The 25,006-nt window shown below is 39.4% G+C and overlaps 1 protein-coding gene across 2 annotated transcripts in view; it reads right to left on the bottom strand.

Annotated features, from left to right (window-relative positions):
* The window catches only part of col27a1b (collagen, type XXVII, alpha 1b), a 107,868-nt gene that overhangs the window by 36,156 nt on the left and 46,706 nt on the right, over positions 1 to 25,006 (bottom strand). For both annotated transcript variants that reach the window (XM_042487941.2, XM_088076466.1), the window contains exons 10-32: positions 22,434 to 22,478; positions 21,486 to 21,539; positions 19,453 to 19,497; positions 17,400 to 17,453; positions 16,122 to 16,166; positions 14,837 to 14,890; positions 14,533 to 14,577; positions 14,284 to 14,337; positions 13,250 to 13,303; positions 11,448 to 11,501; positions 11,288 to 11,341; positions 11,147 to 11,200; positions 11,020 to 11,064; positions 9,041 to 9,094; positions 8,768 to 8,812; positions 8,550 to 8,603; positions 7,687 to 7,740; positions 7,432 to 7,485; positions 6,970 to 7,023; positions 3,655 to 3,708; positions 3,154 to 3,198; positions 1,289 to 1,333; positions 1,045 to 1,098 (exon numbers count right to left, since the gene is read on the bottom strand). In XM_042487941.2, coding sequence (XP_042343875.1) covers positions 1,045 to 1,098; positions 1,289 to 1,333; positions 3,154 to 3,198; positions 3,655 to 3,708; positions 6,970 to 7,023; positions 7,432 to 7,485; positions 7,687 to 7,740; positions 8,550 to 8,603; positions 8,768 to 8,812; positions 9,041 to 9,094; positions 11,020 to 11,064; positions 11,147 to 11,200; positions 11,288 to 11,341; positions 11,448 to 11,501; positions 13,250 to 13,303; positions 14,284 to 14,337; positions 14,533 to 14,577; positions 14,837 to 14,890; positions 16,122 to 16,166; positions 17,400 to 17,453; positions 19,453 to 19,497; positions 21,486 to 21,539; positions 22,434 to 22,478 — 1,170 coding nt within the window. The remainder of the gene's footprint in view (positions 1 to 1,044; positions 1,099 to 1,288; positions 1,334 to 3,153; positions 3,199 to 3,654; positions 3,709 to 6,969; positions 7,024 to 7,431; positions 7,486 to 7,686; positions 7,741 to 8,549; positions 8,604 to 8,767; positions 8,813 to 9,040; positions 9,095 to 11,019; positions 11,065 to 11,146; positions 11,201 to 11,287; positions 11,342 to 11,447; positions 11,502 to 13,249; positions 13,304 to 14,283; positions 14,338 to 14,532; positions 14,578 to 14,836; positions 14,891 to 16,121; positions 16,167 to 17,399; positions 17,454 to 19,452; positions 19,498 to 21,485; positions 21,540 to 22,433; positions 22,479 to 25,006) is intronic.

The raw sequence follows: 25,006 nt of genomic DNA on the forward strand, positions 1-25,006 counted from the left end.
CAGGCCTGCTGTTATATAGACACATTCGGGCTACAATAAAGCTGCCTCTCCAGGAAGGGGATGGTGTAAATCAAATTGTCTAAGACTTACTACCTCTCTGCCTGTGTCTGTGCGGCTTGGGCAGAATGAGAGAAAGAGGATTAGGTTGTTCAGGGCTCTTTGACCAGGATATGGGTTTCTAGGAGGCACTGAATAAAAGGTGTCACCGTGAAAGGTTCATAGTAGGTGCAGCTGGAGGTCATGATGAAGTACTGTGGTTTCTGCCTATATATATTCTCTTAAAGAGATTCTATAAATTATAATTGTTTCAGATTTGAGTAAAAACTAACAGAGAGAACATTATGGGGTTCATACACATTTTTATCTGATACATTTCCATGATTTCTCCATGACTTTTTGGCAAATTTACAAAATTTACCACACATTCTCTGAAACAGCCATCGATACTCTTTATTGATTCTTTTTCATGACTTTATAAATCGCTTTTTAAAATATAAATTATTCAATAATGATGAATTCAGAACAGCATAAGAACTGAATATTTAAATATAACTTAGGGACAGTTCATTTTTTATGAGAGTGGTGGGTGGTCAAATAATTTTTTAAGCAGTGGGGAGGGACTTATTTTTTTATTTTGGCTTAGGGGAGTGGCATACAACTTTAAATAGTTCTATTTTGCATATATGTTACTGTTTTTTTAAAAGAAAAAAACAGGCACTGATTTTAAAATCAATCATTTTTCAAATTAGATTCTTCTTAAAAAAATGTTGCCTGGGGTGCCGAGTGCCTCGGCCCTTGCTGCATGCCATCCCCTCTCTCTCCCCCGTCACGCTAATATCTCTCCTATCAAATAAATACATATATACAATACATATATAAATACATATTATGTTTGATTTTACAAGTCTGCGAAACAAAATTCCATATATTTTTTTCATGACCCTACAAACCCCGACATTATTACACAGTAGGGCTTTGATAATGGAGTTGATTCTCAAATTTGGACCAGAAACAGGATACATTTATGCAGGAAAACAAACTCACTGGCTCTCCTTCAATTCCTTTGGCCCCTGGAGGTCCCGAGGGTCCTTGAACACCCTGAAAATAGAGCAGGCATTAACAACACACACACTATTGGTATTCATACAAATGCTGAAATGCTATAGCGCCCACTACACTAAAACTGTGCCACACAAGCCTCACTTATCCACCACTGTTCCCCAAAATGAGTCCACCCCAAAAATCAAGACTGACCTAAAAGAGACCTCTGTTAGCCCCAATCACTTACTGGAAATCCCTTAGGCCCAGCTTCACCTGGCTCGCCAAGCTTTCCCTGCAGCAAAATGACACAAATGAAAAAATAAGTTCCACTCTAAGAGGTGAACAGTGACTTACACACAGTAAGTAAATGGTGAGTTACGTAACGCAGGTTAGTTAAAGCAAGTCATGATTGTATTTTATTTCCTGTAAATGACTGTAATTATCAGCCTTAAGTCCTAGAGCTTTAAAATATGGTGAGAAATGTCAAGCACAAGCTGTGATAACCCAAGATGATTCACATTTGAGAGACTGGAATTAGCGGATGATTAAGTTATATTTTAAATATTCACTTTCACACAGTCCTTAGCAACGCTGAAATTAGAGAGCAAAACCGTTTTTTGTACCTGTAAACATGTTTATTTCTGATGTAAAGTTGAACACGTTAACATTGGGGTCTATGGGGACTAACTCGCTTCTGAAGCCGGCCTCAAGAGGCCATTAAAGGAACTGCAGTTTTTTTTTTTTGCTTTTTCACGTTGGCTTCCTTTTTTTAGCCATGGATGTTGCCACTTGGTGTGGGAGAACTCTGGTGGGTGAGGCAAAAAGGTGAATGGCCCTATCTAGAGCCAGTGTTTGGTTTGTCCACTACTGAGCTACAACAACATGGCAGACTCAGTGGAAGAGGACCTGCTTCTTATGTAGATACAAACGGCTCATTGTGAGGTAACAATTACAAAATAATTCTTATTTTTTAGGTAGTCATAAACGAAGGACAACATTGTTATATATTGCATTACCTTTCTGCCAATATGTATCCCCCTAAATCTCACACACTGGACCTTTAACGACACGACGCAACAGGACACAACGCAATACGATACAATATGATACAACACGACGTGACACAATACGATACAATACAATGAGATAAGATGCTATATGATACTATACAACACAATAAGATACCATACCACACTATACCATACCAATGTTATTGGCAGTTTACACTGACATTATTTTGCATCCTCAGGCTCCGCTCAAGAAGTTCATACACAAATTTCACAAACATTCATGACCATGGAAAACATCAAATAATATCCTCAGATTCGGATCTTTATTTGCAGCACACTGATTTTGCTTTAACAACAGGATAGACTGATGCACAGATGAATGTTTTAGCCTGTTTAGTTTAAATGGAGGGACTCTGAATCATGCTGGAGGGCAGAAGTTGTTATCCCCCGTTTAATTAAGTAACCACAGTAAAATTGTACTTTGATATTAATGCATCAGTAAAATAGTCCATTTACATGATTTTTAATAGCGCTGGTAGTTTCTGTGCAGAGCAAGTACTTTTACTTTGCTACTTTGAGTACATTTTGCCGTTAATACTTGTGTACTTTTACTTAAGAAAGAATTTAAAATCAGGACTTTTACTTGTAATGTTTTTTTTTTTTTTCATTGTGGTTTTACTACTTTTACTCAAATGATTTAAATAGCATTCAGCATAACATTTAATTATTTAAATTCATCATTTTGCACTTATTATATATATTATATGAAGCACCAAATTATAACTAAGAAGAAATACTTGCAAGATAGACACCAGCCCAGTTATACCAGTTGGATAAATGAATAAAGATGTGCATCCTACATTATCATGTACTATATGGAAGATCAAGCACATAGCTTATACCAAACAGCATGAGTGCATCTCTGTGCATGCTTTAATGAGACTGTTGTTGTACTTTTTACCAGGACGATCACACTCCATTTATCCTAGAAACTAATTCCTTGAAGACTTCAAAAGGCCAAATCTAACTAGGATTGTTCTAACACTGCTAATAATGTCATTACCGTTGCAAGCAGAGAGTAAAGAAGTCCAATTTTTCTTACCGTCTCCCCGGGGAGGCCTAATTTTCCTGGTGGACCATCAGGGCCCTGCAAAGAAAACATCCAACTCAGTTAACGGAGCACTCTGAAATCCCCCAGAGTTAAAATGTTCCTGACTGCCAAGCACCACCAGCACCATCAATATTTTAGTGCTCTTTGATTTAAGGTTCTGTTGTTAGATTTGCAGCTAACAAAGAGTGTCCTCTAAAGATTCCTCAGATGTTAAAAATAGTTAATAATTACAGTCTGCTGAACAAAGCTGCTTGTAAAAGTTCTCAGGATTTTTTTTTTTTTTTGCTCCTTTATAGAAACTTGGGTGATTTTGTTTATCCTTGCTTTCAGTGGGACAGATTTGATGTGTGCAATTGGGAAGTTGAAGGTCAGACATTTCTTTAAGGCAGTTTAAGTAACATTATCAATAAAGAGACAGAAACTGGAGCTAAATGTAAGACTTTGAAAATGTTTAAATAACTGACAACATTGACTTTCTAACCATGTGCTCACCGTTACTCCAGTGGAGCCTTTCTCCCCCACTAGGCCATCAGGACCGCTCAGACCCTGTAGAAAGAAATAAAAGTTGTCACTGATGAATAGCTTGGGAAAAGTTGGCCTTTAACAGACCTGAGGCTTACATTGTTTAACATATTAAGTCAATGAATTAAGGCAATTAATCTCCATTTTTGTCATCCCTATTTAGCGGAGCCTTGGAGGCAGCTCTCTTGATTTCATTGTGCACTGTGGTTCAGCCCACATCGGAGAGACATCATCAAAGATTGTGGCTATTTTGCAAATACTTGGCATCTGTGAATTAGCTCTGAAGCATTTCCAATCCACACTGTGTAGACTCTGTCCCCATCTTTCCACCATCACACACAGCGGCAGCGCCCGCACACTGAGGTTATTGTAAAGACGCCTCGGGAAAAGGTCACAAATCCTGTAGCTGATTCATCCTTGCCTTTAAAACTGAACCAAACTATTCACTGTCAGAAAATGTTAAGTGTGTCTTTTGCTGGTAGTTCTTTTAAGCATGTTATATAAAAGTGATTGAAACAGAGCCAGAGCAGAATACAGCTCCTACGTACACGTATATAAGGCATTGAAATTTCCATTGCTGCTTGGAAATAAAAGACAGGTTTGTTCAGGACTGTTGTTGACAGACTGAGATGTAGTGGTGAGTAATTATGAGGGAAATCATTGTTTTTCGCCAGAATAAATATAACGAGAAAAGAATGGTAGAAACCTCAGGAGGAGCGACTGAGGAGGGATCCCTCTTCCAGGACGGACAGACGTGCAATAAAATGTCATAAAGAACAATAAAAATTACAGTAAATGACAAAATATACCGCAAGTCTAAACGGGAAAACGTATTTTTCAGACTCATGACATCGAGTCACAAAACCAGATGCTGTAAGTTAAAGTTTGGCCACTATGTAAAAACTGGTTTTAAAAGACCGGCTCAGTACTTTGGGTTTGCAAACCACTGTTATGTAACATTTGTGCTTTATTCTTTAGCAAATATGTTGAAACTTTACATGTCTTTACATTTCAACAGTGCTGTGGTTAACGTATGGTTATATTTTAGCAGATCATTTTAGACACGTTGATATGAATTAAATGTTTAATAGGTTTGTGGTTTGGAGAAACATACAATGCCAACATTTTTTCCTAATGTCTGGGTTTGACCTTTTCATGTCCTCCCCTGCCTGTTTTTCAACACCTGAAAAATCAAAATTAAATTCAGATGAATAATTCTCAAAACTGAAAATGACATTGCCGTTAATTTAATGACCCATAATATTAAGTGACATTTGAATTCTTCTTGGTAATAAGAGAGGGATCCGTCTTATTTCAAGTTATTCTCACTTGTTTTTTGGGGGGAGGAGAGAAAAATATTGAATATATGACTTATTAAGATTGACATGTAGTAAGACATAAACATCCATCCCTCCCTCTATTTTGCATTGAACCCCAACAGGCCCATTAGCTGAAAACTCAAAAAACTTTCCCCTGTGCTTTTTCTGTGCTTTTCACTGAAAAACACAGAGAAAAAAGACATATCAGAGAAATTCATAATGTGAAGATTGAAAATTTGCTTCAGTTTGTATGGGGACGCAGAAGATTCAGCTTTTAAACAAAGTGGAATGACAGGGTGACATGATGACAAGCCTGACCGATGTATGACTGAAACCTCTAGAGGTAAAATTTAAAAACTTAAGATACGAGAGCCAACAAGACGTAAAGTAGAAGTACTGGATACATCCTGCATATAGCTGTCAATACTCTCCTATGAAAAATGTGATTTACTTATTGTGCTACATATTTAACTCTCTCAGAAATACACATAGATCACTTAAAAAAAAAGTATCCTGAATAAAAGAGCCATTATCTTCTTTCCTTAAAGCAATGTCACAGTTTTAATTATAAATCTATGTGCAAAGAAAAAGGTTGTTAGTGAATTCTCCAATTTTGTTGACTGGGAATTACTTCAGATAGTGTAATAAGGAGACTGGAGTTTAATTGTGCTGGTCTTTATTCTATTTTCCAAAGCCTTGATGTAATTTTTAGCTATTACAGTTATTAAATATTACATTTGTGACTGCGTGTGATATCAGGGGAGTCCTGTAAAACCAATCAGAATGAAATGCCTTAATTATCCCACTTATTCATGTTAGATCAATTATTCATTTAGTCCAATGATCCTGCTGTGCAACCATGGGCTATTTCCCCAAAGTAGAAAATACAATTATGGAAAAGCCACCGAACGCTGGAATCATCCTGAGTTCAAGGCAGATGCAGCAAAACACACACATCTCCATGTGCAGAAACTCCAGGGTGCCTTATTGGGACGAGCTTCTTCGCATGTTAATCGTACACATGTTCACATTCATTTTGTTGTTAATATGTACAGATAGAAAGTACTTATAGGTTTGTTTTTTTTTAAAGGTTGCTATGCAATCCTTGCTTTGGTGGATTTTTTTAATCATCTGTGGACGTGGATTTTACCAGTTAAGTTTAGATTTTCTCTGTTTTGTGTTGTTTCATGGTGTGTTGATTGAGGAAGACCTTCACTGTACATGTTAACTATTGTAACATTTCACAGTTCCTCCTCCATTTACTCCAAATAAAGTATATTTGCTGCTGCCGGTAATGAAGAACACATGATTTCCTACACAGCAGAATGAAGTTTTTCAGGGTTAAGACCTACAAGCAAATATAAAACAAGACTTAGAACAGTCCACAGTCATGCCAGCAGCTACAGCTGAGGCTGATGGGAATGTCATTTGTTCTGCAGGTATTTGGCAAAGTATTGGATATTTTTCCAAAAACAGTGAAACTCTGTTCAAAATGCCATGCAAATCCATCATATAGCTGCTGAGATATTTCTGTTTGGACTAGGGATGGGCATGGGGACATGAGTACTTGATTTTGACATCAGTATTTGTTAAATGCATGGAGTAATCACGGCCAAACCTTACACATGTGAACATGAGTTTTCTATTTGTTTAAAAAGGTAAAACATCTTATTTAACAAATTTCAAACTTCACTTGTTTTTGATTATTGCCCAACTTACTGTCCTGTTCTTGCATTAGAATTTTTTCCTTTTTTTTCTACTCTATAATTATTTAATGTGAGTTAACTAGAAATTTCCTAAAAGGCCAACACATGGTGTGGACCAGAGTGGTGGACACCTCAGCATTGCCATCCCTTGAGCCAAAATGCCATTTCGATGAATTAGGTTTAGATTACATTTGGTAACAGGCAGTATTATGTGTCCTCTAATGTTATATGAGATCACAAACCAGATTTCAGTTACTTACCCTCCTGCCTTTTGGTCCTCTAATGCCGATGGCTCCCCGAGAACCAGGAGGCCCCTGAATGTGAGAAAATTATTCTTTGAGTTTGACTTTAGGAAACTATAGAAACTAAGACATGAAGAACAGTTGTAATAGTTTCAGTTGATATAATGTCAACTACAAAAGGCTACTTTTATAGTGCTTTTAAAGAGCTTAGCTTGATGTACTGAGTCAAAAATGGAGTTTTGTTAAGTTACACTAGCTGGCGATCTCGTTTTGCTGATGCTGATGTGTACTGTGGGTGTGTCAGTACACAGTGACATCACATTGTGCTTTCTTTTCTGCCCAGACAGCCACACCTTTCACTGATGCTGGTTTGAGTATCAGATAAGGTCCAGTTTTCTAGATCAGACAGCAGGTCAGTGTGGTTCTGGTTTACATTCAGTGCACATAAAGCTGTGACAGCGATGGTAACAGTAAACTTACTGGAATCCCTTGCGGTCCAGGTGACCCCATTTCTCCAGGTATTCCAGTGTGACCCTGATGGATACAACATTACTCAAATGATATCCATATAAAGAGTCATGTTTTAGCTTTCAGATTTCTGACAACTTTATCTCACTAAATCATTATTTTTTAAAAATAAATCAGTCCCTCTGAACACATCACACCCCCATCCCTTACGTATGTAGAATTTAATGCTCCCTGGTACGAGAGACGGGGTCCAGACTTACTCCTTACCATCGGCCCCGTTTCACCCTGCGGTCCGGGGGCGCCCGTTTTGCCTCGATCCCCCTGAGGAGCCAAAAGTCAAAATTAGAGACACATTGATTGATTATTGTTAGATTACTTGATTAAAGAAATACTTCACCCACTCAAATCACCATTTGTATATTAATTATTCACATTGTGTTATGCTGAATTTGTGAAGAAAACGTTGTTTTTCTCACATGCCTACACAGTGAAGGTTCCAAAAACTAATAAAAATCTTGATGAATCAAAGTTTGAGGGGTTCATGTTTAACGACAGCATCTGATACAAACTCACAAAACTCCAAGTCTCATTTATCCAGTCACATGCTCAGCACTTCCCAAACAGACAGCAAAGCCTAACAGTTTTTGGATTCTTCCTTCACCATGGAGGCATACAGGAAAAACAACATTTACAACAATACAACGAAACATGGGGTGAATAATCAATATGCAAGTGGTCATTTCGGGGGTGGGGGGATCCTTTTACGTGTTCAGTCCATGAAACATCACAAAATAGTCAGAAATACCACACAATCCCAATCTGACAGAGGCATACGCTAGTTCTTTAAAATGATGATCCAAATTCTAAAAATAAAGCCCCAAAACTCAAAGATTTTTCATTTACAAGGGCATTATGCAGAGAAAAGCAGCAAATCTGAGCTCTTGAGAGGCTGTTACCAACGGGTGTTTGGCATTTTTGCTTGATAAATGACAAACAACTCATTGATAACAGCTGTAATTAACTTCTTGTTTCTGCACTAATCACACGCTTCATCGACAGAGAGCAATTCAGCAGATTCAAAAGACCAATTGGGATGCGAGCAAATTGTGACAAATTGAGTCTATGCTCACCTTTTCTCCTGCGATGCCAGTTTCCCCAGCAGGACCGATAAAACCAGGCAGTCCCTGGAGGAGAGAAAATATGCTATCTTTACTGTCTGTTATTTCTTTTAGCTCTATTGAAGTTATATTTCCCATAATAGGCTGCACAGCTTTGGGACTCCAACAAAACAGACACACAGTGAGCATCAAACAGAAATCAGCAGAAAGAGGAGAGAAAAAGCCTTTACCCTCTCGCCAAGCTTTCCGACCTCGCCAGTTATCCCGGTCTCGCCCTACAGCAAAGCAGCCAATTAGCATATCACAAACTTATTCATGCCTTTCGTTTTTAGTTCAAATCAGTTGAAATGTGCCAGGAGGCCCGTTCCCCTGTGGTAACAGAGAATTAACATCTAATTTACACTCATTCAGATGATACATTATCATAAAAGAAAGCCAGGGAGAGGATGTTCAGTTAAGGATGACAGTGGTTCGGCGGTGGATGTGAGACTATTAGGTCTGACCTTGAGTCCTTCTGGGCCTGTCAGTCCAGGGAATCCCTGCCTCCCAGGCCTGCCCTGAACAGAAAGCAAAAATGACACAGAGAAGTGTACTGCAGCTCCGCACAACAAACAATAAACTACATCTCCTGTAAAAGGTGCAGTCTGTGAGTCTGCCGTCCCTCGAGAGGCCGTGGCACAAAACAAACCAACAATTGATGCCAAAACAAAAACATCCCTTTAAGAAACTTAATGATCCATAAAACAGAGAGCTGTTTGTAGCATCAAAGGCTTCTTATTGCTCACAGAAGTCACTGGGTCATTTGTGTTTGTTTTCAGTAATCACTTGTGGGTTCAACCTTCGGGAGATGGCAGACTGGAATCAACCGCTGCAAAAATAGAGTCTTTTCTATTGTTTAGCCTGGGATGACTCCAAACAAACACTGTTGTTCGACCAATATAGTCACTGCGAAGTCATACTGCAGAACAGTTCAAAGCCTTCCTATTTGTCTTTTATAAAGTCCTAAGTTTGTCTTGTGCAACCTTACTATGCTAATAACTGAGAATACAGTATAAGGATATGTAAAAATATACTATATACATGGCAGAAATATTTGAAAAACAAACAGAAGGGGACTATTTAAGTTATTTAACAGTATCCCTTGATTCATTAACTTAATCTGTGCTTTGGATAACCCAAAGGCCAATCTAATGTATGGATTTGGGTTAAAATGTTTCTTTTTCTTTGTATTGATTTCCCAGGTCTAGTGTGTAGAATTTAGGGGGATATATCAGCAGAAATTGAATCTAAAAAATATGTTTTTTTTAGTGTGCATCACCTGAAATTAGTAAGTTTGGCTTTTCATTACTTTAAAATGAGCCGTTTCTATCTACATAAGGAGTCGACTCTAGACCGCCGTGTTGCACCGCCATGTTTCTACAGAAGCCAACAACCAAACACTGGCTCCAGACAGGGACAGTTACATTTTCATGTCCACCACCGTAGTTAGCAGCCCCTTAGTGATAAGCAATATTTTAAAAAAATATTATTATTATTATTATTATTTTTTTTTTTTTACGTGAAACAGTTTTATTGAGTGTTTATACCGGTTTAAATCACTGGTTACTTTTTTAATTTATTTTTTTATTTGAGAGGAGGAGACTTCAGGGCAGGCCAGGCTAACAGCCGATCTCCAACATGCCGAACAGCATCAGAGAAACGCTGATTTGTAACACAAAACTGCTTACTTCAGGTTTTTATTTTACAAGTTTAAATCATCTTATCTGTTTATTTTGGAGAGGAAAAGACCTCTGTGGATAATTCGACTCCTGCAAAAATCTCCTGAGCGTCTGATTCAGAAAAAAGTTGAGCGCACATTAGCAGGCACTGGGCTAGCTGCATCAGAGAAACCCTGATATGAAATATGAAACTGCATTATTCTGTGTATTCACAGATTTGTATCACCAGGTTTGTTTGTTTGTTTTGGAGGGGAAGAGACCACTGCACAGAATTTGGCTGCCCTTAAAAAACTTCCTGAACAATGAACACTGAGGAAATTCTTATCAGGAGGAGTTTCAGCTGGTTGCAATCTGCAGTCCTCTCCGCTAGAAGCCCCTAAATCCCCCTAAATCTTACACACTGCTCCTTTAAATGAATCACTCATCTGATACACTTAACTAACTACACATTTTCATTTGACATTTAGAGACAGCTGCTTTTGTTTGTGATTGTGCATGATTTTTTATGAAAGAAAGAGCATAGCAATTTGCTGACCAATCTGGTAATATAAGTATACCACGTCCAATATGAAGTCTTTCAAAACAGCTTCAGAACAATAGAGACATCAGTCAGCCAAAGGACGTACCGTCCATTACAGGTCACAGTTATTCCTCCAACACTATTTTAGGCAGAGACACACATGGTGTTCTTGTTGTGGATCCTAAAGATAATTGTGTAATTCTAACTGGTCTTGAGCTGCAGGGCGTATCCAATCAGCACTCACCTCGAGTCCAGCTGGTCCAGTGGGCCCAATGGGTCCCTCATCACCCTGACAAAAGAATAGTCACTAAAGGTCAGAGAACGAAAAAATATCTTTTATTCTTTTATAAAATATAGAAAGTCAACCGCACCTGAAGTCCAAGTGTCCCTCTTGGACCTGGCAAACCTCTTGTCCCTTGCTTTCCCTGCGGATGAAACACTGAGAGTGAACTTTCACTTTAATTCTCCTCAAAAACAATTCATATCTATAAAGTCAATGTCACTCTGCTAACCTTGGGTCCTTCAGGGCCATTTTGTCCTGGTGGGCCAATGTCGCCTGGAAAACCCTTTGAAAACAACCACAGCTTAATCGCCGCACATGAACATATGCAATAACAGAAATATAAAGCATCTAGTCAAAATATAATACTTAGTAAAGTAAGTCTGTCCTACCTCTGGGCCAGGTGGGCCAGGTAAACCATCAGGACCCCTTTCACCAGGTTTGCCCTAACAAATGATCTTAATGTTATCACACAGGTCAGAAACCTTAAAATTACAAAACAAGATACCACAGCCCAAATTCACTAAATGGTTCATGCAGGGAACATCATGCATGTTAACATAACAATATTACAATGAAAATGACTCGTAGCACTTCTTCTCTGTGCATTTCTAGGTCATGTACTGTCTGCACAAGTTACATGGAAATCAAATTTTTATAAGCAAAACTTCACCCGTCAAATGATTATTTGTTTATCACTCACCCCCTGTTATGCTGAATTTGAAAACGTTCTTTTTCTCACATAACTCCACGTTCAACAAAAAATCCAAAAAAGTAGAAAATTCTTGATAAATTGAAGTCAACTGGGTCCATGTTTAACAACAGCAGAACTTTATCAAAACCTCTATTTCTAAACTTTCACATGCAGTATAATCCTTATCTCATTTATCCAAAATTTAGACGTATGCACAGTACCTTCTAAACACATGCATTTTTGCTTAACTCTCAGTACATAGAACACTTGCATAAACAGACTCACGCGCAGTAAAGTAGCATGCCTGTGCTATTTATGCTAAAGTGTCTTCAATATTAAGGTTTTAGCAAAAAATGTCCTTGTTTGAGAAGCACTGAGTATAAAACTGGATAAATGAGACTTGGATTATACTGAAAGAGCTGTGTGAGAGTTTTTACATGGATGTTTTGAGTTCTGCTGCTGTCAAACGCAGACCCCTTTTTACTTAAATTCATGAGAAATGTAAAATGTAAAATTTGCAATTTGGTCACTGTGGTGGCATGTCATGTCAGAAACATGAAGTTCTCTTCATGAATTCAGCATAACACGGGGTGACTCAATGATAAACAAATGACCATTTTTAGAGTGAAGTATTCCTTTTATGCTACAGTATTAACAATACTAAATCAACAACTGATGCTGAGGCAAGGTTTTCACAGGAGGAAAGAGAGGGCAGGTTTTCCATGCTAGAATCTCAAATCAGATCAGAGAGCACTCAAAATATTAAGGGCACTTCTACCCGCATGAGTGCCAGTGTTGGAGGATTAGTTTTAACGCTAAAGCAGCATATACACTGGAAATTTGCCAGCGCCCTGCTCTTTGCTTGGTTGTTTATACCACAGCTTGATTAGCATACATTTCTTAAAATAAAGTTCTTTGACACACATGAGTGCCTGAAGTTTTCTTTTGTATACATTTGAAGATTTCCATCCATTTTCCCTTCAAGAGCACCAGCATTTTTTGCTTGAGTGAATCCTAAGATTTACTTTTGTCCTTTGAGCATGCCACTAATGCTCTCAGAGCAAAATCTTATCTGAAGCAGCTATGGAAAGAAGTAGAAACAGCCTCCACAACAACATTTTAGCAAAGCTTCTCTGCTCAGCCTACTGAGTGCTCCATTAGATGGACAGTTTATTTCATTATTAACCAATTACTGAAAACATGTAAGCAACCAAAGCTAATACGCATAAAAATGAATCACTTAATAGTACAAAAAAAAGAATATTCTCTATGTAAAGTAATGCTGTACAATGTAGAGATAAACTGTGCTATCACCAATGACAGATTAAATGTGCAATATAATCAAAAGTATCCCAACTCTGCACTGGCACTAGGAGCAATATCACTGTGCTAGATGTCACCTACAGTCAGGCTACAGGTAAATATATGGGATTTTCATGACAGCAATTCATTTTTAAACCTTTGTTGATACTTGGTGTTTAGATATTGAATAGGACATACCTGTGGTCCAGGGTTTCCACAAGGACCTGGAAAACCAGGTGAGCCTTGCATACCCTGTAAAATAAATGCCAGATCAGTGTAAACAAGTCAACAAGACAAACAAGTATGTCAAATGTTTACTAGAATTACCGGCTGGCACTTGTATGCCTCCTCGCGCCAGTCAATTTACAGTTTAAGATGGGCAACCAAGATAAATGTCATCAATTCGGTTTCTGACCAAATGTCTCCCCTTCTGTTGCTGAATTATGGTGCTGAATAACATCCAGAAAAGTGTTTTTGCAAAATGTTATGATGCCAGAGTGAAGCTGATCTCTGAACTTTTGGACAGAAAATGTTATCTCTTCATCATTTTCTCCAATTACACAACTGTGTGAAATGTTGTCATACAATGCATACGAATTATTGAGTTATGACCAATAACGTGTTCCTTGAGGTCACAGTGACCGTGATCTTTGACCTTTGAATACCAAATTCTAATTAGTTCATTCTTAACTCCATCTGAACATTTGTGACAAATTTGAAGAAATTCTCTGAAGGGGTTCTTGAGATATCCTGTTTATGAGTACGAGACAGACACAAGGTCACTGTGACCTTGAACAACATCCACCAAATCCTAACCAGTCCATCACTGAGTCCAAGTGGAAGATTGTGCCAAATCTAAAGAGATTCCCTCAAAGCATTCTTGAAATATTGCGATCACAAGAAGGGGACATATAAGGACAATCACAGACATGAACATGCGCCCTGAAAACAAAAACTCAGACTCTGCATTTCATTTTTAGGATTAAATGAAATGGTGAAGGCACTTAACTTCTATAGGGCTTTTAAAGAGACGGAGACATTCATTAACTCAGCTATGGTGGCACAGATGCCATGCAAGAAACTGGACTATTCATCTGTAGCAATCTGGAGTTTAGTGTCTTATTGAAGGACACTTTCAAATGCAGATAAGAGAAGACACGCATCAAGCCACTAATCCTATTATTTATGGATGACCCGCCGTACCACCTGAGCACACACAAACACACACCCACCTTGTCCCCTTTGAATCCACACTCCCCTGGCTCTCCTGGTAAGCCAACATCCCCCTGTGAAAACACAAAGGAGCATGAAAGCAGAATACAAAGGTTAGCAAAAAATGATTCAGCACGCACCACAGGAGTGCTAGGTTACACAAGTCACGCATTATAGCTTTGTGGTTTCTGTTTTCAATTTTGTGATTTATCACCTCTGGCATTCTTATATATAAAAGGTTAGTAGTGAGAAAGACGTATGCAGATCACCTTATCACCTTTCAGTCCTGGTTCCCCCGGGTTTCCAGGTACTCCCTTGGAAAAAAAACCACAATTAATGATTCAGCATGATTAATGTGCAGTCCTGGCTTATCCCTGTTCACTGGGGTTTACATACTCAGCCAGTGGAATAATTTAATCACCAACCACTCTTCACTTTGTCTCGTCAAACTGAGCTCAACTACTGCTTGGAGACATTCTGGTTAACCGATCACTAAACTGCCAAAATGGACCCTATTTATAGTGGATTCAAACCAAAACCAGAGAGACATCACTAGAAAACCGCATCATTTACCTTGAGTCCTGGCGGTCCTGGTAAGCCCATAATGCCAACAGGGCCCATGTCTCCCTGCACACATCAGCACACACAATACACAAACTTAGAACATTGAAAGTCCTGATAAATTAGGTCTTGATGAATACTTGCACCAGAATACACCCCCTGAGTGATAATTTGTTTTAATCATTTACTCCCGCAGTGTTATGGTGACATTGTGATGAAAACGTTTCTCTTGCATGTTTCCACGATGAGCAAAGAATCCGAAAAACAGAAAATTCAAGACTACTTGAGGTCACAGGGGTCCGGAGCCAGACTCCATTAACAAAAAAAGCAATTTTACCTCGCTGAAGATGGGAGCTTTTGGTCTCCTGCTGCCTGAATCAGTTAGTTTGTATGGGTTACTGTGTGACTTTGGGTAACACAAACACAGTAACACAAACTACCTGATCTAGGCAGTGGTAGACTAACTGCTGCTGTGTTCAGGGATGTAAAATAACTGTTTTGATGGAGTCTGGCTTTGAAGAGAGCATTAGTAAGTTTTACTTTTAGCTCAGTTCCTCTGTGGAAAAAGGCTGCAGTTTGGGAAGTATTGAGCATACAACTAGATAAATGAGACTTAGATTATACTGCAGGAGTTGTGTGAGAGTCTGCAAACAGATGGGTTTTCTTTTTAATGTAGTTTCGCTGTTGTTAAACGTGACTTCAATTAATCCGTTTTCTCAGTTTTTGGATTCTTTGTTCACCTGAGGCATGCGAGAAAAACAAAGTGTTCTTCACAAATTCAATCTAACAAAGGGTGTGTTATTGCTAAACAAATTTTCATTTGGGGAGTGAAGATTTTCTTTCAGGAATCGTGCTCATAATACACAACAAATATGTACTCTCTGAGCTGAATGTCTCAGTAAAAAGATGAGGCCGAAATATAAGAAGATAAAGTAAGGAATCAAACTTTTATGATATACGGCACTTATTAAAGCTGCATTCTAGAAAAATAGAAAAGACAAACATGGACTAAATAGATGAACAAGACATTATATATTAAAAAAAACAAAAGTGTATAAACACCAATTATAAACTGAGCATACTGCATTCAATTCATGCATCACTTTAATCGTGCAGTAGACGTCAGTGTCAGAAAACCTCCTAACAGATCGACTCTTCAGCTGAGGAGCAGCACCTCAACACTTTCTCAGCAGGTCAGTGGCAGCTGTTGTTAAAAAGCACCAACCTTTTGTTTCCAAAAAAAATAAAAAATGCAGTTCACATCTACTCAGCATTTCTTGGATACAACAACACTTACAATAAGACCAGGGACTCCACAAGGGCCAGGAGATCCCAGTTCACCCTGAGAGGAAGGGAGAGGACAAAGAAAGACACACGAGCACAGTCAGACAGAAGCGTGGAGCCGTAGAGAGAGAGGACACACATCAAAGTGTGTTTGTATTTTTTGTTTGTTTACTTGTGTTTTCCTTCACCAGTAGCCTGAGTAATGTGCTTCTGCTCTCATTTTAGCGTAGTGAGGGAGCACTTGGCACTTGACACACAGAGACACTTGTTCCAAATGATCTAACCCGCAGCCACATGCCATGCCTACATCCTCTCCAAGCTACGCATCCAATAGAGAGATGGATGACACACAGCCCAGTGTGGCCCTCCTGTCGCCTCCTCTATGAATGAAAGGAGATGAATTCAGCCAAATGGAACAGCCCTCTTCTTCCCTCTGGAGGCAGAGGAAATGAGGCCTGGAGGAGGCTCTCAGAGGTCAGCCAATCACAATCTCATAGTGACCCTGTCAATCACGAGCAGTGAGGGTCAAACTGAAGGAAGAGTAGAGGAGCGTGAAACTGCTGATGCTGCCCTATACAGTAGATATCAGTATGGATTATTTTTGGGTGAGAGACTTACTGAGTGACTGCACTGATTTGACTCAAAGTCAGTTTTGCGCAGCAACAAAACACTATTGCAAGTAAGCTGTGCAGCTAAATAATGTTTTGACTTTTTGTATCTCCCTTCAGGAGTGTATTTTTAATTTCTTGTAGAGCACACTGTACTGTAATTTTATTAAAAAAATGTGCAACATTAAGTTTGAAATGTTGTTGATCAAGGCATTTTTTGACTTATCAGGAATATTAAGTTTATAAAAGCTGCTTTTAGCTAAAGCACCTGGTGTTTCTCCACCCCACTCAGAGGAGAAAGCTCAGGAAACTGCTGCACATCTTACTACAGCCACACTGACCACCGTGAAGTGAAAAAAAAGCCCCGCAGGCAAAAAACTAATATGGCTTATTTATTAATGAAGGGTAATCCACCCAAAAGAACACCTAACACACAGAATACAGGCCATTCAAGTCACTGAGACACAGGCTGCAGGAGCAACAAACACTGGACTCTTAAAGGGACAGAGATGCTTCCAAAAGCTGGGATCAGGGGCAAAAAAACATGATCGTAACATCCCTAGAAATTTGAAATCTGGTGGAATCTCCTTTAGGTGTAATTCTGTAATTCAAACTTCAGGGCCAGACATGAAGATTTGCCAAGAGTGAGTTAATGGTGCATTCATGTACATAATTTCACTTACTGGGTTCCCATCTGGGCCAGGAGGTCCCCTCTCTCCAAAATCACCAGGAAACCCCTGAGCACACAAACAAACAGGATGGTCATGTAACCAGATGGGGAACTGAGTGGCTTCATCATGTTCATAATGGAAAAAACACTTTGAGTTATTTAGATATCACATGGTTTGTCAGTTGAGTTATCACACCGTGCACAGAGGATCAACAGAGTGTTTCCCCAAAACAGAAGTTTGCAGAGTAAAGCCAAGCAAATCCCTTCAAATGTGCTCCCAGTGCTTCATTCCTGGGAGACCGGCAGGAAATTCCACGGCTGAGTGTTTCCGAGCGACCGAGTGTCTGTGTGTGCGCACGCTGGCAGCGAGCGCTCAGCAGCCCACGAACCAAACCCCCAGGACTTGCCTAAATGGCCGAATAAAGCTGCTTGGCTCAGAAACTGATGACTGCGTGCTTTTTTTTGCTTGGTGCTCGTAATTCCATTATGGAAGCAGAACAAGAGGCGTGATGCAGCCGTGAGGCCACATGCTCAACGTGTGCTTGTCAACGTGCCAAGGTCAACATGCAACCAACCGCACATCACGGCTCAGCACTCGCCTACAGAAAACGAGCACCACGGTTAAACAAATGAGAAATGGCAGAGTGGCAGGGAGATCTCTCGTAGTCTGTCTGCAGACAGAGAGGGAAAAAGATCAAATGAAAGGATAAAGACCTCAAGAGATGGCAGAGATAGGATTGTTTGTGTGGCAGACTGCTGATTTAGAACATTAGGCAAAAGTGGATAAAGTAATAAGCAGTAATTGGTGCAACATGAAGCCCATAGGAAATGTGGAAAAGTTTGCCTCTTTCCAAAAAAGTCAATAACTGAGCTGGTTTGATCAGAAACACATGCAAGTCTTTGTTCTCATATTGACAACAACTATTTGCAAGGTTGGCAAGACACTTTTCATTATGTGAACGCTCCAATGGAAACCATGCCATTCTGCTGTGTACAAAACAATAGCATTGATTAGATAAAAATAAAATTGGAAAAACTTTCCTACTTTCCATCCATAAGTTTAAAACACAAGGAGGGAGCTGTTAAACAACATAAAATGCACACAGGCTCAGATTTTGCTCTCTCGTTGTTTTAGGCTTTGTGACATGTGGATCAAACATGCCAGCTCCATCTCTTGTGTGTCTTTCCACGTTTGTTAGACTGCGTTCCTGCTGACTCAGGACAGAAAAAAACCTCTTGCGTAAAGTGACTGACCTCACTTTTCACCACAGTGGAAGGGAAATGGCTTGCTCATGACTTGGCTTTTATGAGCGTAGTTTTTGGCCTCAGTCTATGTCGCTGACCACTACTGCATAATAATCTTACAAAAAAAAGAATGTACAACCAGACTAGTCCTGGGAAAATATCAGATTTACACAAGTGGTTATGTGCAGGATTAGTATTTTCCATGTAAGCCTGGAAGGATGGGAAATTTGCATCCAGGCGCCAATGACGATAGACTCCTCTGATCTGCGGGGAGAGCCAACGGACAGCCAAACCCACAACTGACACATCACATTATCATATCAGTCTCATGCAAAACAAGCAGAGTAATATGCTCACTTTATAACATGCAATGTCTCCTAATCAACTTCAGCCACAGTAAATTAATCATAAAAGATTTATAGACGAGGAGTCACTGACTTTAACACGAGGTCAGGACTTTCTGATATTAAAAATGGATCCGACTGTAATCTTAATCTGCTGATACATGAACACGTGTCTCCAATGCATTCATTTACACTATTTAGAGCGTGTATTTCTCCCTTTATAACAATCCCTAAAGTAATCCCTAATATCACTGTGCCAGTGTGGAAGTTACCACAACTTTTCTTCTCAGATTTACGACTAAGGCAAGAAGGGGTTTCACACTGAACTGGAGTCACTGTCAGAGTAATACTCATTTAATACACTTTAAAGTAGCTCTGCACCACAGTAAGAGTCCATAGATCAAGACAAAACACCCTCGCTTTCATGCGGCGGCATTAAAAATGTTCTCTGAGAAGTATGTTGAGAGAAAACTTTACCGGCCTACCCATCTTGCCCTTCTTCCCATGAATGCCAGGAATTCCCTGGAAACAGGAAAGAAAACAGGGTTGAGAGACAGAGAAAGTGAAATGGATGAGGAGCTAAAGGAGAGATAAAAGTGCATAATGTAAAAACACAGAAGATGATAAGACTAAAAGCCTTTAATCACACCAGCAGCCCTCTGAGGCTTTGATTCTCCTTACATAAGAGAAAACAAAAGTGTCGGATGGAGGAAACATGGAGAAACAACTTTTCTATAAATGAAACCGCTGAGCTTCAAAAGATCATTCTTGAGCTCGGCAACAGCAGCTGACAAAAACAACCTCAAATGTCAGTAGCTGCTCTGAAGGTTTCAATAATATTACAGCATGACCTTGATCAGAAAATAGTCAACAAGCTAAAATAGATCAGAAGTTTTTATAATGCTCCTAAATGAATGGAAATCTGAACATCTACAACTCCGTGACAATTAGCAAACTTCATCTGCTGATGAAGATCAGGTGATACAATTAACCGGGTCTAACTCCCAACTTGTCAAATACCGACACTTGGGCAGTGGCTCTTGGCACTGAGGCATCTTTAGCATGGTTATTAGAGGCACCAGGTGGGGTCATGTTTTAATGCTCCAAGCTAAGAGTATTGGCGGATGGGTCAAACAAACTCCAGACTTTTACCCAGGAGACTCCTGTGCATGTCATTCGAAACCAAAATTCAACCAAATTATTTTAATAACAATGTAGCATACGATACTAGTGACGTATGTCACATGACATTATGAAAGCCATACTATGATTTATTTTTCATTTTTTCTCAACTTAACTACATACTTTTATTAGCTAAACCCATCGAACTAAACCTATGTTAGAAGTTTTGTATGAATTGAATGAGTGTACATTTCATGTGAAAACTTAAGTTTAAATTAAGAAAGACACTGCATGTAACTCCCTGAGTCCCTGAGTTTCTAAAATCGATACTAGAGGGGTATCTGAGTATCACATTTTGAAGCATCGGTATTTGAAAAGTCCAGAGCGAGAATGTGTTGGATTTGATCAAAAGATCAGAACAGCTACTAAATGGATCTTGACATGAAATTGTTTTGTTAACCTGATTATAATAGTTTAGTTCTAGTTTAAACTTCTACATTGTGTCTCAGCTTTCATCGGACTGAACTGTACTTTTCCAGCCGCAGCTGTACTTAAGCTAACCTGTGCCTGGCATGTTATATTTGTATCATGCCATGTCAACATTTATTGAAGCACAGCTGAGGCAGGCAGAATTCACTCATTAGTTTAAGCACTATTTTATCATAGTGGAAATTTTGACCTGTAATTATTGCCACTAAATGAAAAGTTAAAGAATTACCAAAGCAATTCATTCTCTGAGTTAGTTCTTATCACAAATTTTATGTAATGATATTTTTGGCCACATATCTGGATATAGATATAGCAACAGTACTGACTATTGGTGCTTTCACAAAAAAATGTAAACAATGAAACTTCTGATAAGTAATTTTCAGTAATGCAGATAAATGACGAAGTGGATAAAGGCAAATAACTGAACAGCTAAATAATTGTGGTAAGAAAATACAGTCTGTATAGTGTAATGCAGCCGTTAAAACCAGTAAAGGAAAAAATTTACAACATTACAGTACCTAAAATATAAGATATCACAATATCAACATGATATTGACATACTGCCCAGCCCTAGCACCAATCGACTGGTGCAGCTTAAAACTAAGAACTGCCATGGAGGTTGATGGGAATTTGATTTCTGGCTGAATTTAAGTGCATTTAAATCCAACAACTACATTTTAACCTTCCAAGACAGTATAGAGATTGAACTGTAGGATGTCTTCACCCCTAGGCTGTATCCAATACGCTTAAGGCAGCTTACGAGCTTACAATAGTGATTTGGTTAAGTGTATCTGCAGAACTTCAACAATGAAAACTATTTCTATTTCATCATTCTGGCCCATGGACATTCATATAGTGCACCCCAGTAGGCATTTTCTCTCACAGCGAGTAATACTCACTCTCTCGCCATCAGGACCAGGAAAGCCAAAAAGCCCAGGGATGCCAATGTGACCCTGGAGAGATGAATAAAAGATGGAGTGGAAGAAGAGATGAGGCAAAGATAGATGGAAAAGCAGAAGAAGGTGAACAATGAGACAGAGCGGTAGATGATGGACACTGTGAAGAACTGTTCGAAGTCGACAACACTAAACACGTCTAAAAATCACTACAGAGACTCTGGCTGTGATGCTTTGATGTGTTACAGCACCGCAGGCTTTTCGCTACGGTGGAGTGGTCCTGTAGAGCCAAGCCTTGAGGCAAGTGTATATGCCCATGGACTGCATGGTGCTGGCTTCCACGATGTAGTCCAAGGGCACATACCCTCACATCAGGGATCTCCGAAGAACTCTCCGCCAAACCTGCTCAGTGGAAGAGGAGAAAGTGGCGAAAAGGGCACAAATTGCAATGACATTTAGTGAGAAGCTAAACAAATGCATTATGGTTATGCAGAGCAGAGCAGTATAGTTTTATGATATTTGGCTAACTTTAACGAGGACTGCAAGCACGGAAAGGGATTTAAAGAATGCCAGAGTTAATTGCTCCTACAGTACTTCAACTATACTAACAAAACCATCTGTCCTTATCATCATGGAGTTAACAACAGCAGCAGAGTGGTGTTTATGACGTTGGCCTTTCAATATACCCACATTGGTTAAATAATACATTTAGCAGTCATTTCACAGTACATTTAAGAAAGTAAAACAAAGTTAGCTTTCCTACACAGAGGAGAGTCATGCCTCTGTCCTCTGTGGCCTTCAGTGGAAGCTGAGTTCGAGTGCATGACAAAAACACTTTGGGCAGTGTGAAATATACAGCATCTACTTTCAAAGTACACTTTTATTACCAAACATAGTGCCTGAAAGAGTTCAATAACACAAATCAATGCTAAAACTGTAACATCTACTCACCCTGACTCCTTTTGGCCCCATTTTCCCTACAGGCCCGGGTAAACCCTACATGCAACACAAGACAAAACAAATCACTGTGGTTACAAACAGCTCATTTGTGTCACTGTTATAGCAGGAAAAGGACAGTTCATCATTCAAAAATACATGTTTCTTTCTCTTACTTTAGTGCTATTTATCAATCTGGATAGTTCTAGCGTGAGTCGTCGAGTCTTGGATATGTCGGCCGTAAGTCCGCCTTCTCTCCGATATCATTGAACTAGATGGCACTCGGCTTGTGGTGCTCACAGCACCAAAAAATAAATTTGAAAAACTCAACAGCAATGTTTCATTCCAGAAATCATGAGCTTGTTATGAGCAGTTTCACATGGAAACTATTTTCTTTCTACCAAACTACACCCGCCAACCAAATCCCCGTGCAGATGGAAGCGTGCATCTACTCATGGACAAGAGCCTCAGGCTCAGGACAGCTTTGCAGTGAAATGGTTGTGTGTGGTTGTGGGTGTAGTTCAACAGTGAGAATATAGGCTAGTCGCTGGTAGGGATGTCAGTTATTTTTGCATTCAACAGTTTGACACCTATTAGCCTAACCGGTTAACTGTCTAACTAAAAAAAGAAACGCAAAATGAATAATACCAGAAGCCTTTTCTTTTGGTCCTGCGCTCCAGTGACTCAATGAGCTTTAGCGTTTCCACTGGGAGGTGTTGATGTTTGAAAGTTTTGTGATATAAATGTCTTGCCTTTTAATTTATTTTCTGTAAGCTTTGCTGACAGACAGCTGGCTAGCCACGTAAGCCTGCAGAAACACAGTGCCCACTGCCAACCCTCAGGTTTCCACTGTTTAGCTAACAGCTTTGACCGCTCTGCACTGCACACCAGCCAGGTAGATAAGGGGAGCTAACTAGTTGTGTTGCTCATTTGCAACAAGTGCTGAAAACACTGTCCAGGTGTGGACCGCCGGACCGCCTGACCGCCTGACCGCCTGGTCTACCCCCAGTTAGCCCTGGTGAGAAAACAGCTTCATTTTGAGCCGCAAAACCCCTTTATTATTGCTAACTTTGTTGGTGTTAACAGTGCTAACAGTAATTACACTGCCAAAACAATGCTATACGGGGGTTAGAATAGAATAGGATAGAATAGAATAGAATAGAACTTTATTGTCCACCAGGGTGGAAATTTGTCTTTGACCCACTACACACAGGAGGATTTTGCATTTCAAACTGATGACAGCGAACTGGGTGGAGACCAGAGGGAGGGCATAATGTTTTCACAGCAAAATTGTTTGGTCAAGTGCCAACTTGCCAACTGAGCAGCATCGCTTGCTAGATCCCACCATATTCAGGTGGTGCATAGTGCAGTAAACTGAAAACTGAGTATCAAAATTAACTGATAAACAAACACGCATAACTTGTCAAAAATATTCCCGGAAAGTAAGAGATTAATGATTAACTGCTGACATCTCTATTTTCTACAATAAACTGCACACAAGGTCTGTGGATGATCTTCAGTAACTGTGTCATGATTTTTAGAAAGAGACATTTCTGTTGAGTTTTTCAAAAGTTTTTTTTTTTTCAATGTGCTTTGAGTACCACGAGATGAGTGCTACTTAGTTCCATTATATTTGATAAAAGGCAAACATCTCTACAGCCAACATCTTCAGCACTCAGCAACTCACATCAAAACAATCTAGACTGATGTAAAGCACTACAAGTAAAAGGAAACATATGTGTTTACTGTCCCTTTCAGTGGGGAAAAAAAGACAAAATGTTATGATATATCCAACCAAGTTAAAAATTCTCACAACTTGATGATAAGCAACTTTATCCAGATTTTTGCATCTCTTTATAAATTCTCATTAGCCTCTTGGCTGCCATTTGCGGTGTCAATACTTAAGCAGCATTCGCATTAATTTCTCAGAGACACTGCCAGCAAATCCACCAGTGCAGAAAATCTCCCCCTGCAACTTTAAAGATCAACACTCAGTTCTGGAGAACTCCCCACAGCAAAGTACAACACATTGACATAAACTTAAAGCATTGGTGATTCACAGCCCACAGATGGTAGGGGGTGCTAAAACCTAATCCATCACTAAGTTACTATGGGGATCAGAGTTCTGACACAGTTAGTGCGCTAAAGCACGGAGGAAAGCACACAGACTCGTGCCTGAACTTTACGTTATCATAAACACTCAGGAGTGGACAAGTGAGCAAGCAGACATCCAGCTGTTTGTGGAGTTTATATTTTTTTTAAAGCTAAGAGGAAACAGATTTTAAATGCAAAGAAAAAAACTCTAATGCTCCCCAGCTTTGACTTCTTAAGCTAAACACTATTCCTAGAAGTGGAGCGAGGAATGACGCTGGCAGTTTGGAAGGACACAGGAAGTTTATTTGTACCCGGGGAGCTGTGGCATTAGTCACACTTTTATTACCTTTCCTTTCTTCAGAGCAGTGCTGACTATGGAAACCTTTTGACATTTTATTTCCTCGCAAGACCGGGGGCACGCGTCGCTGAAATTCCACCACAGGTGCTTCTCAACAGCTCAGAGCCCTTTTCCCTTTCATTCAGCCACGGCAAAC

Source organism: Plectropomus leopardus, chromosome 4 (assembly GCF_026936395.1).
Source record: "Plectropomus leopardus strain MGB_pleo_1.0 chromosome 4, ASM2693639v1, whole genome shotgun sequence".
Classification (NCBI taxonomy): Eukaryota; Metazoa; Chordata; class Actinopteri; order Perciformes; family Serranidae; genus Plectropomus; species Plectropomus leopardus.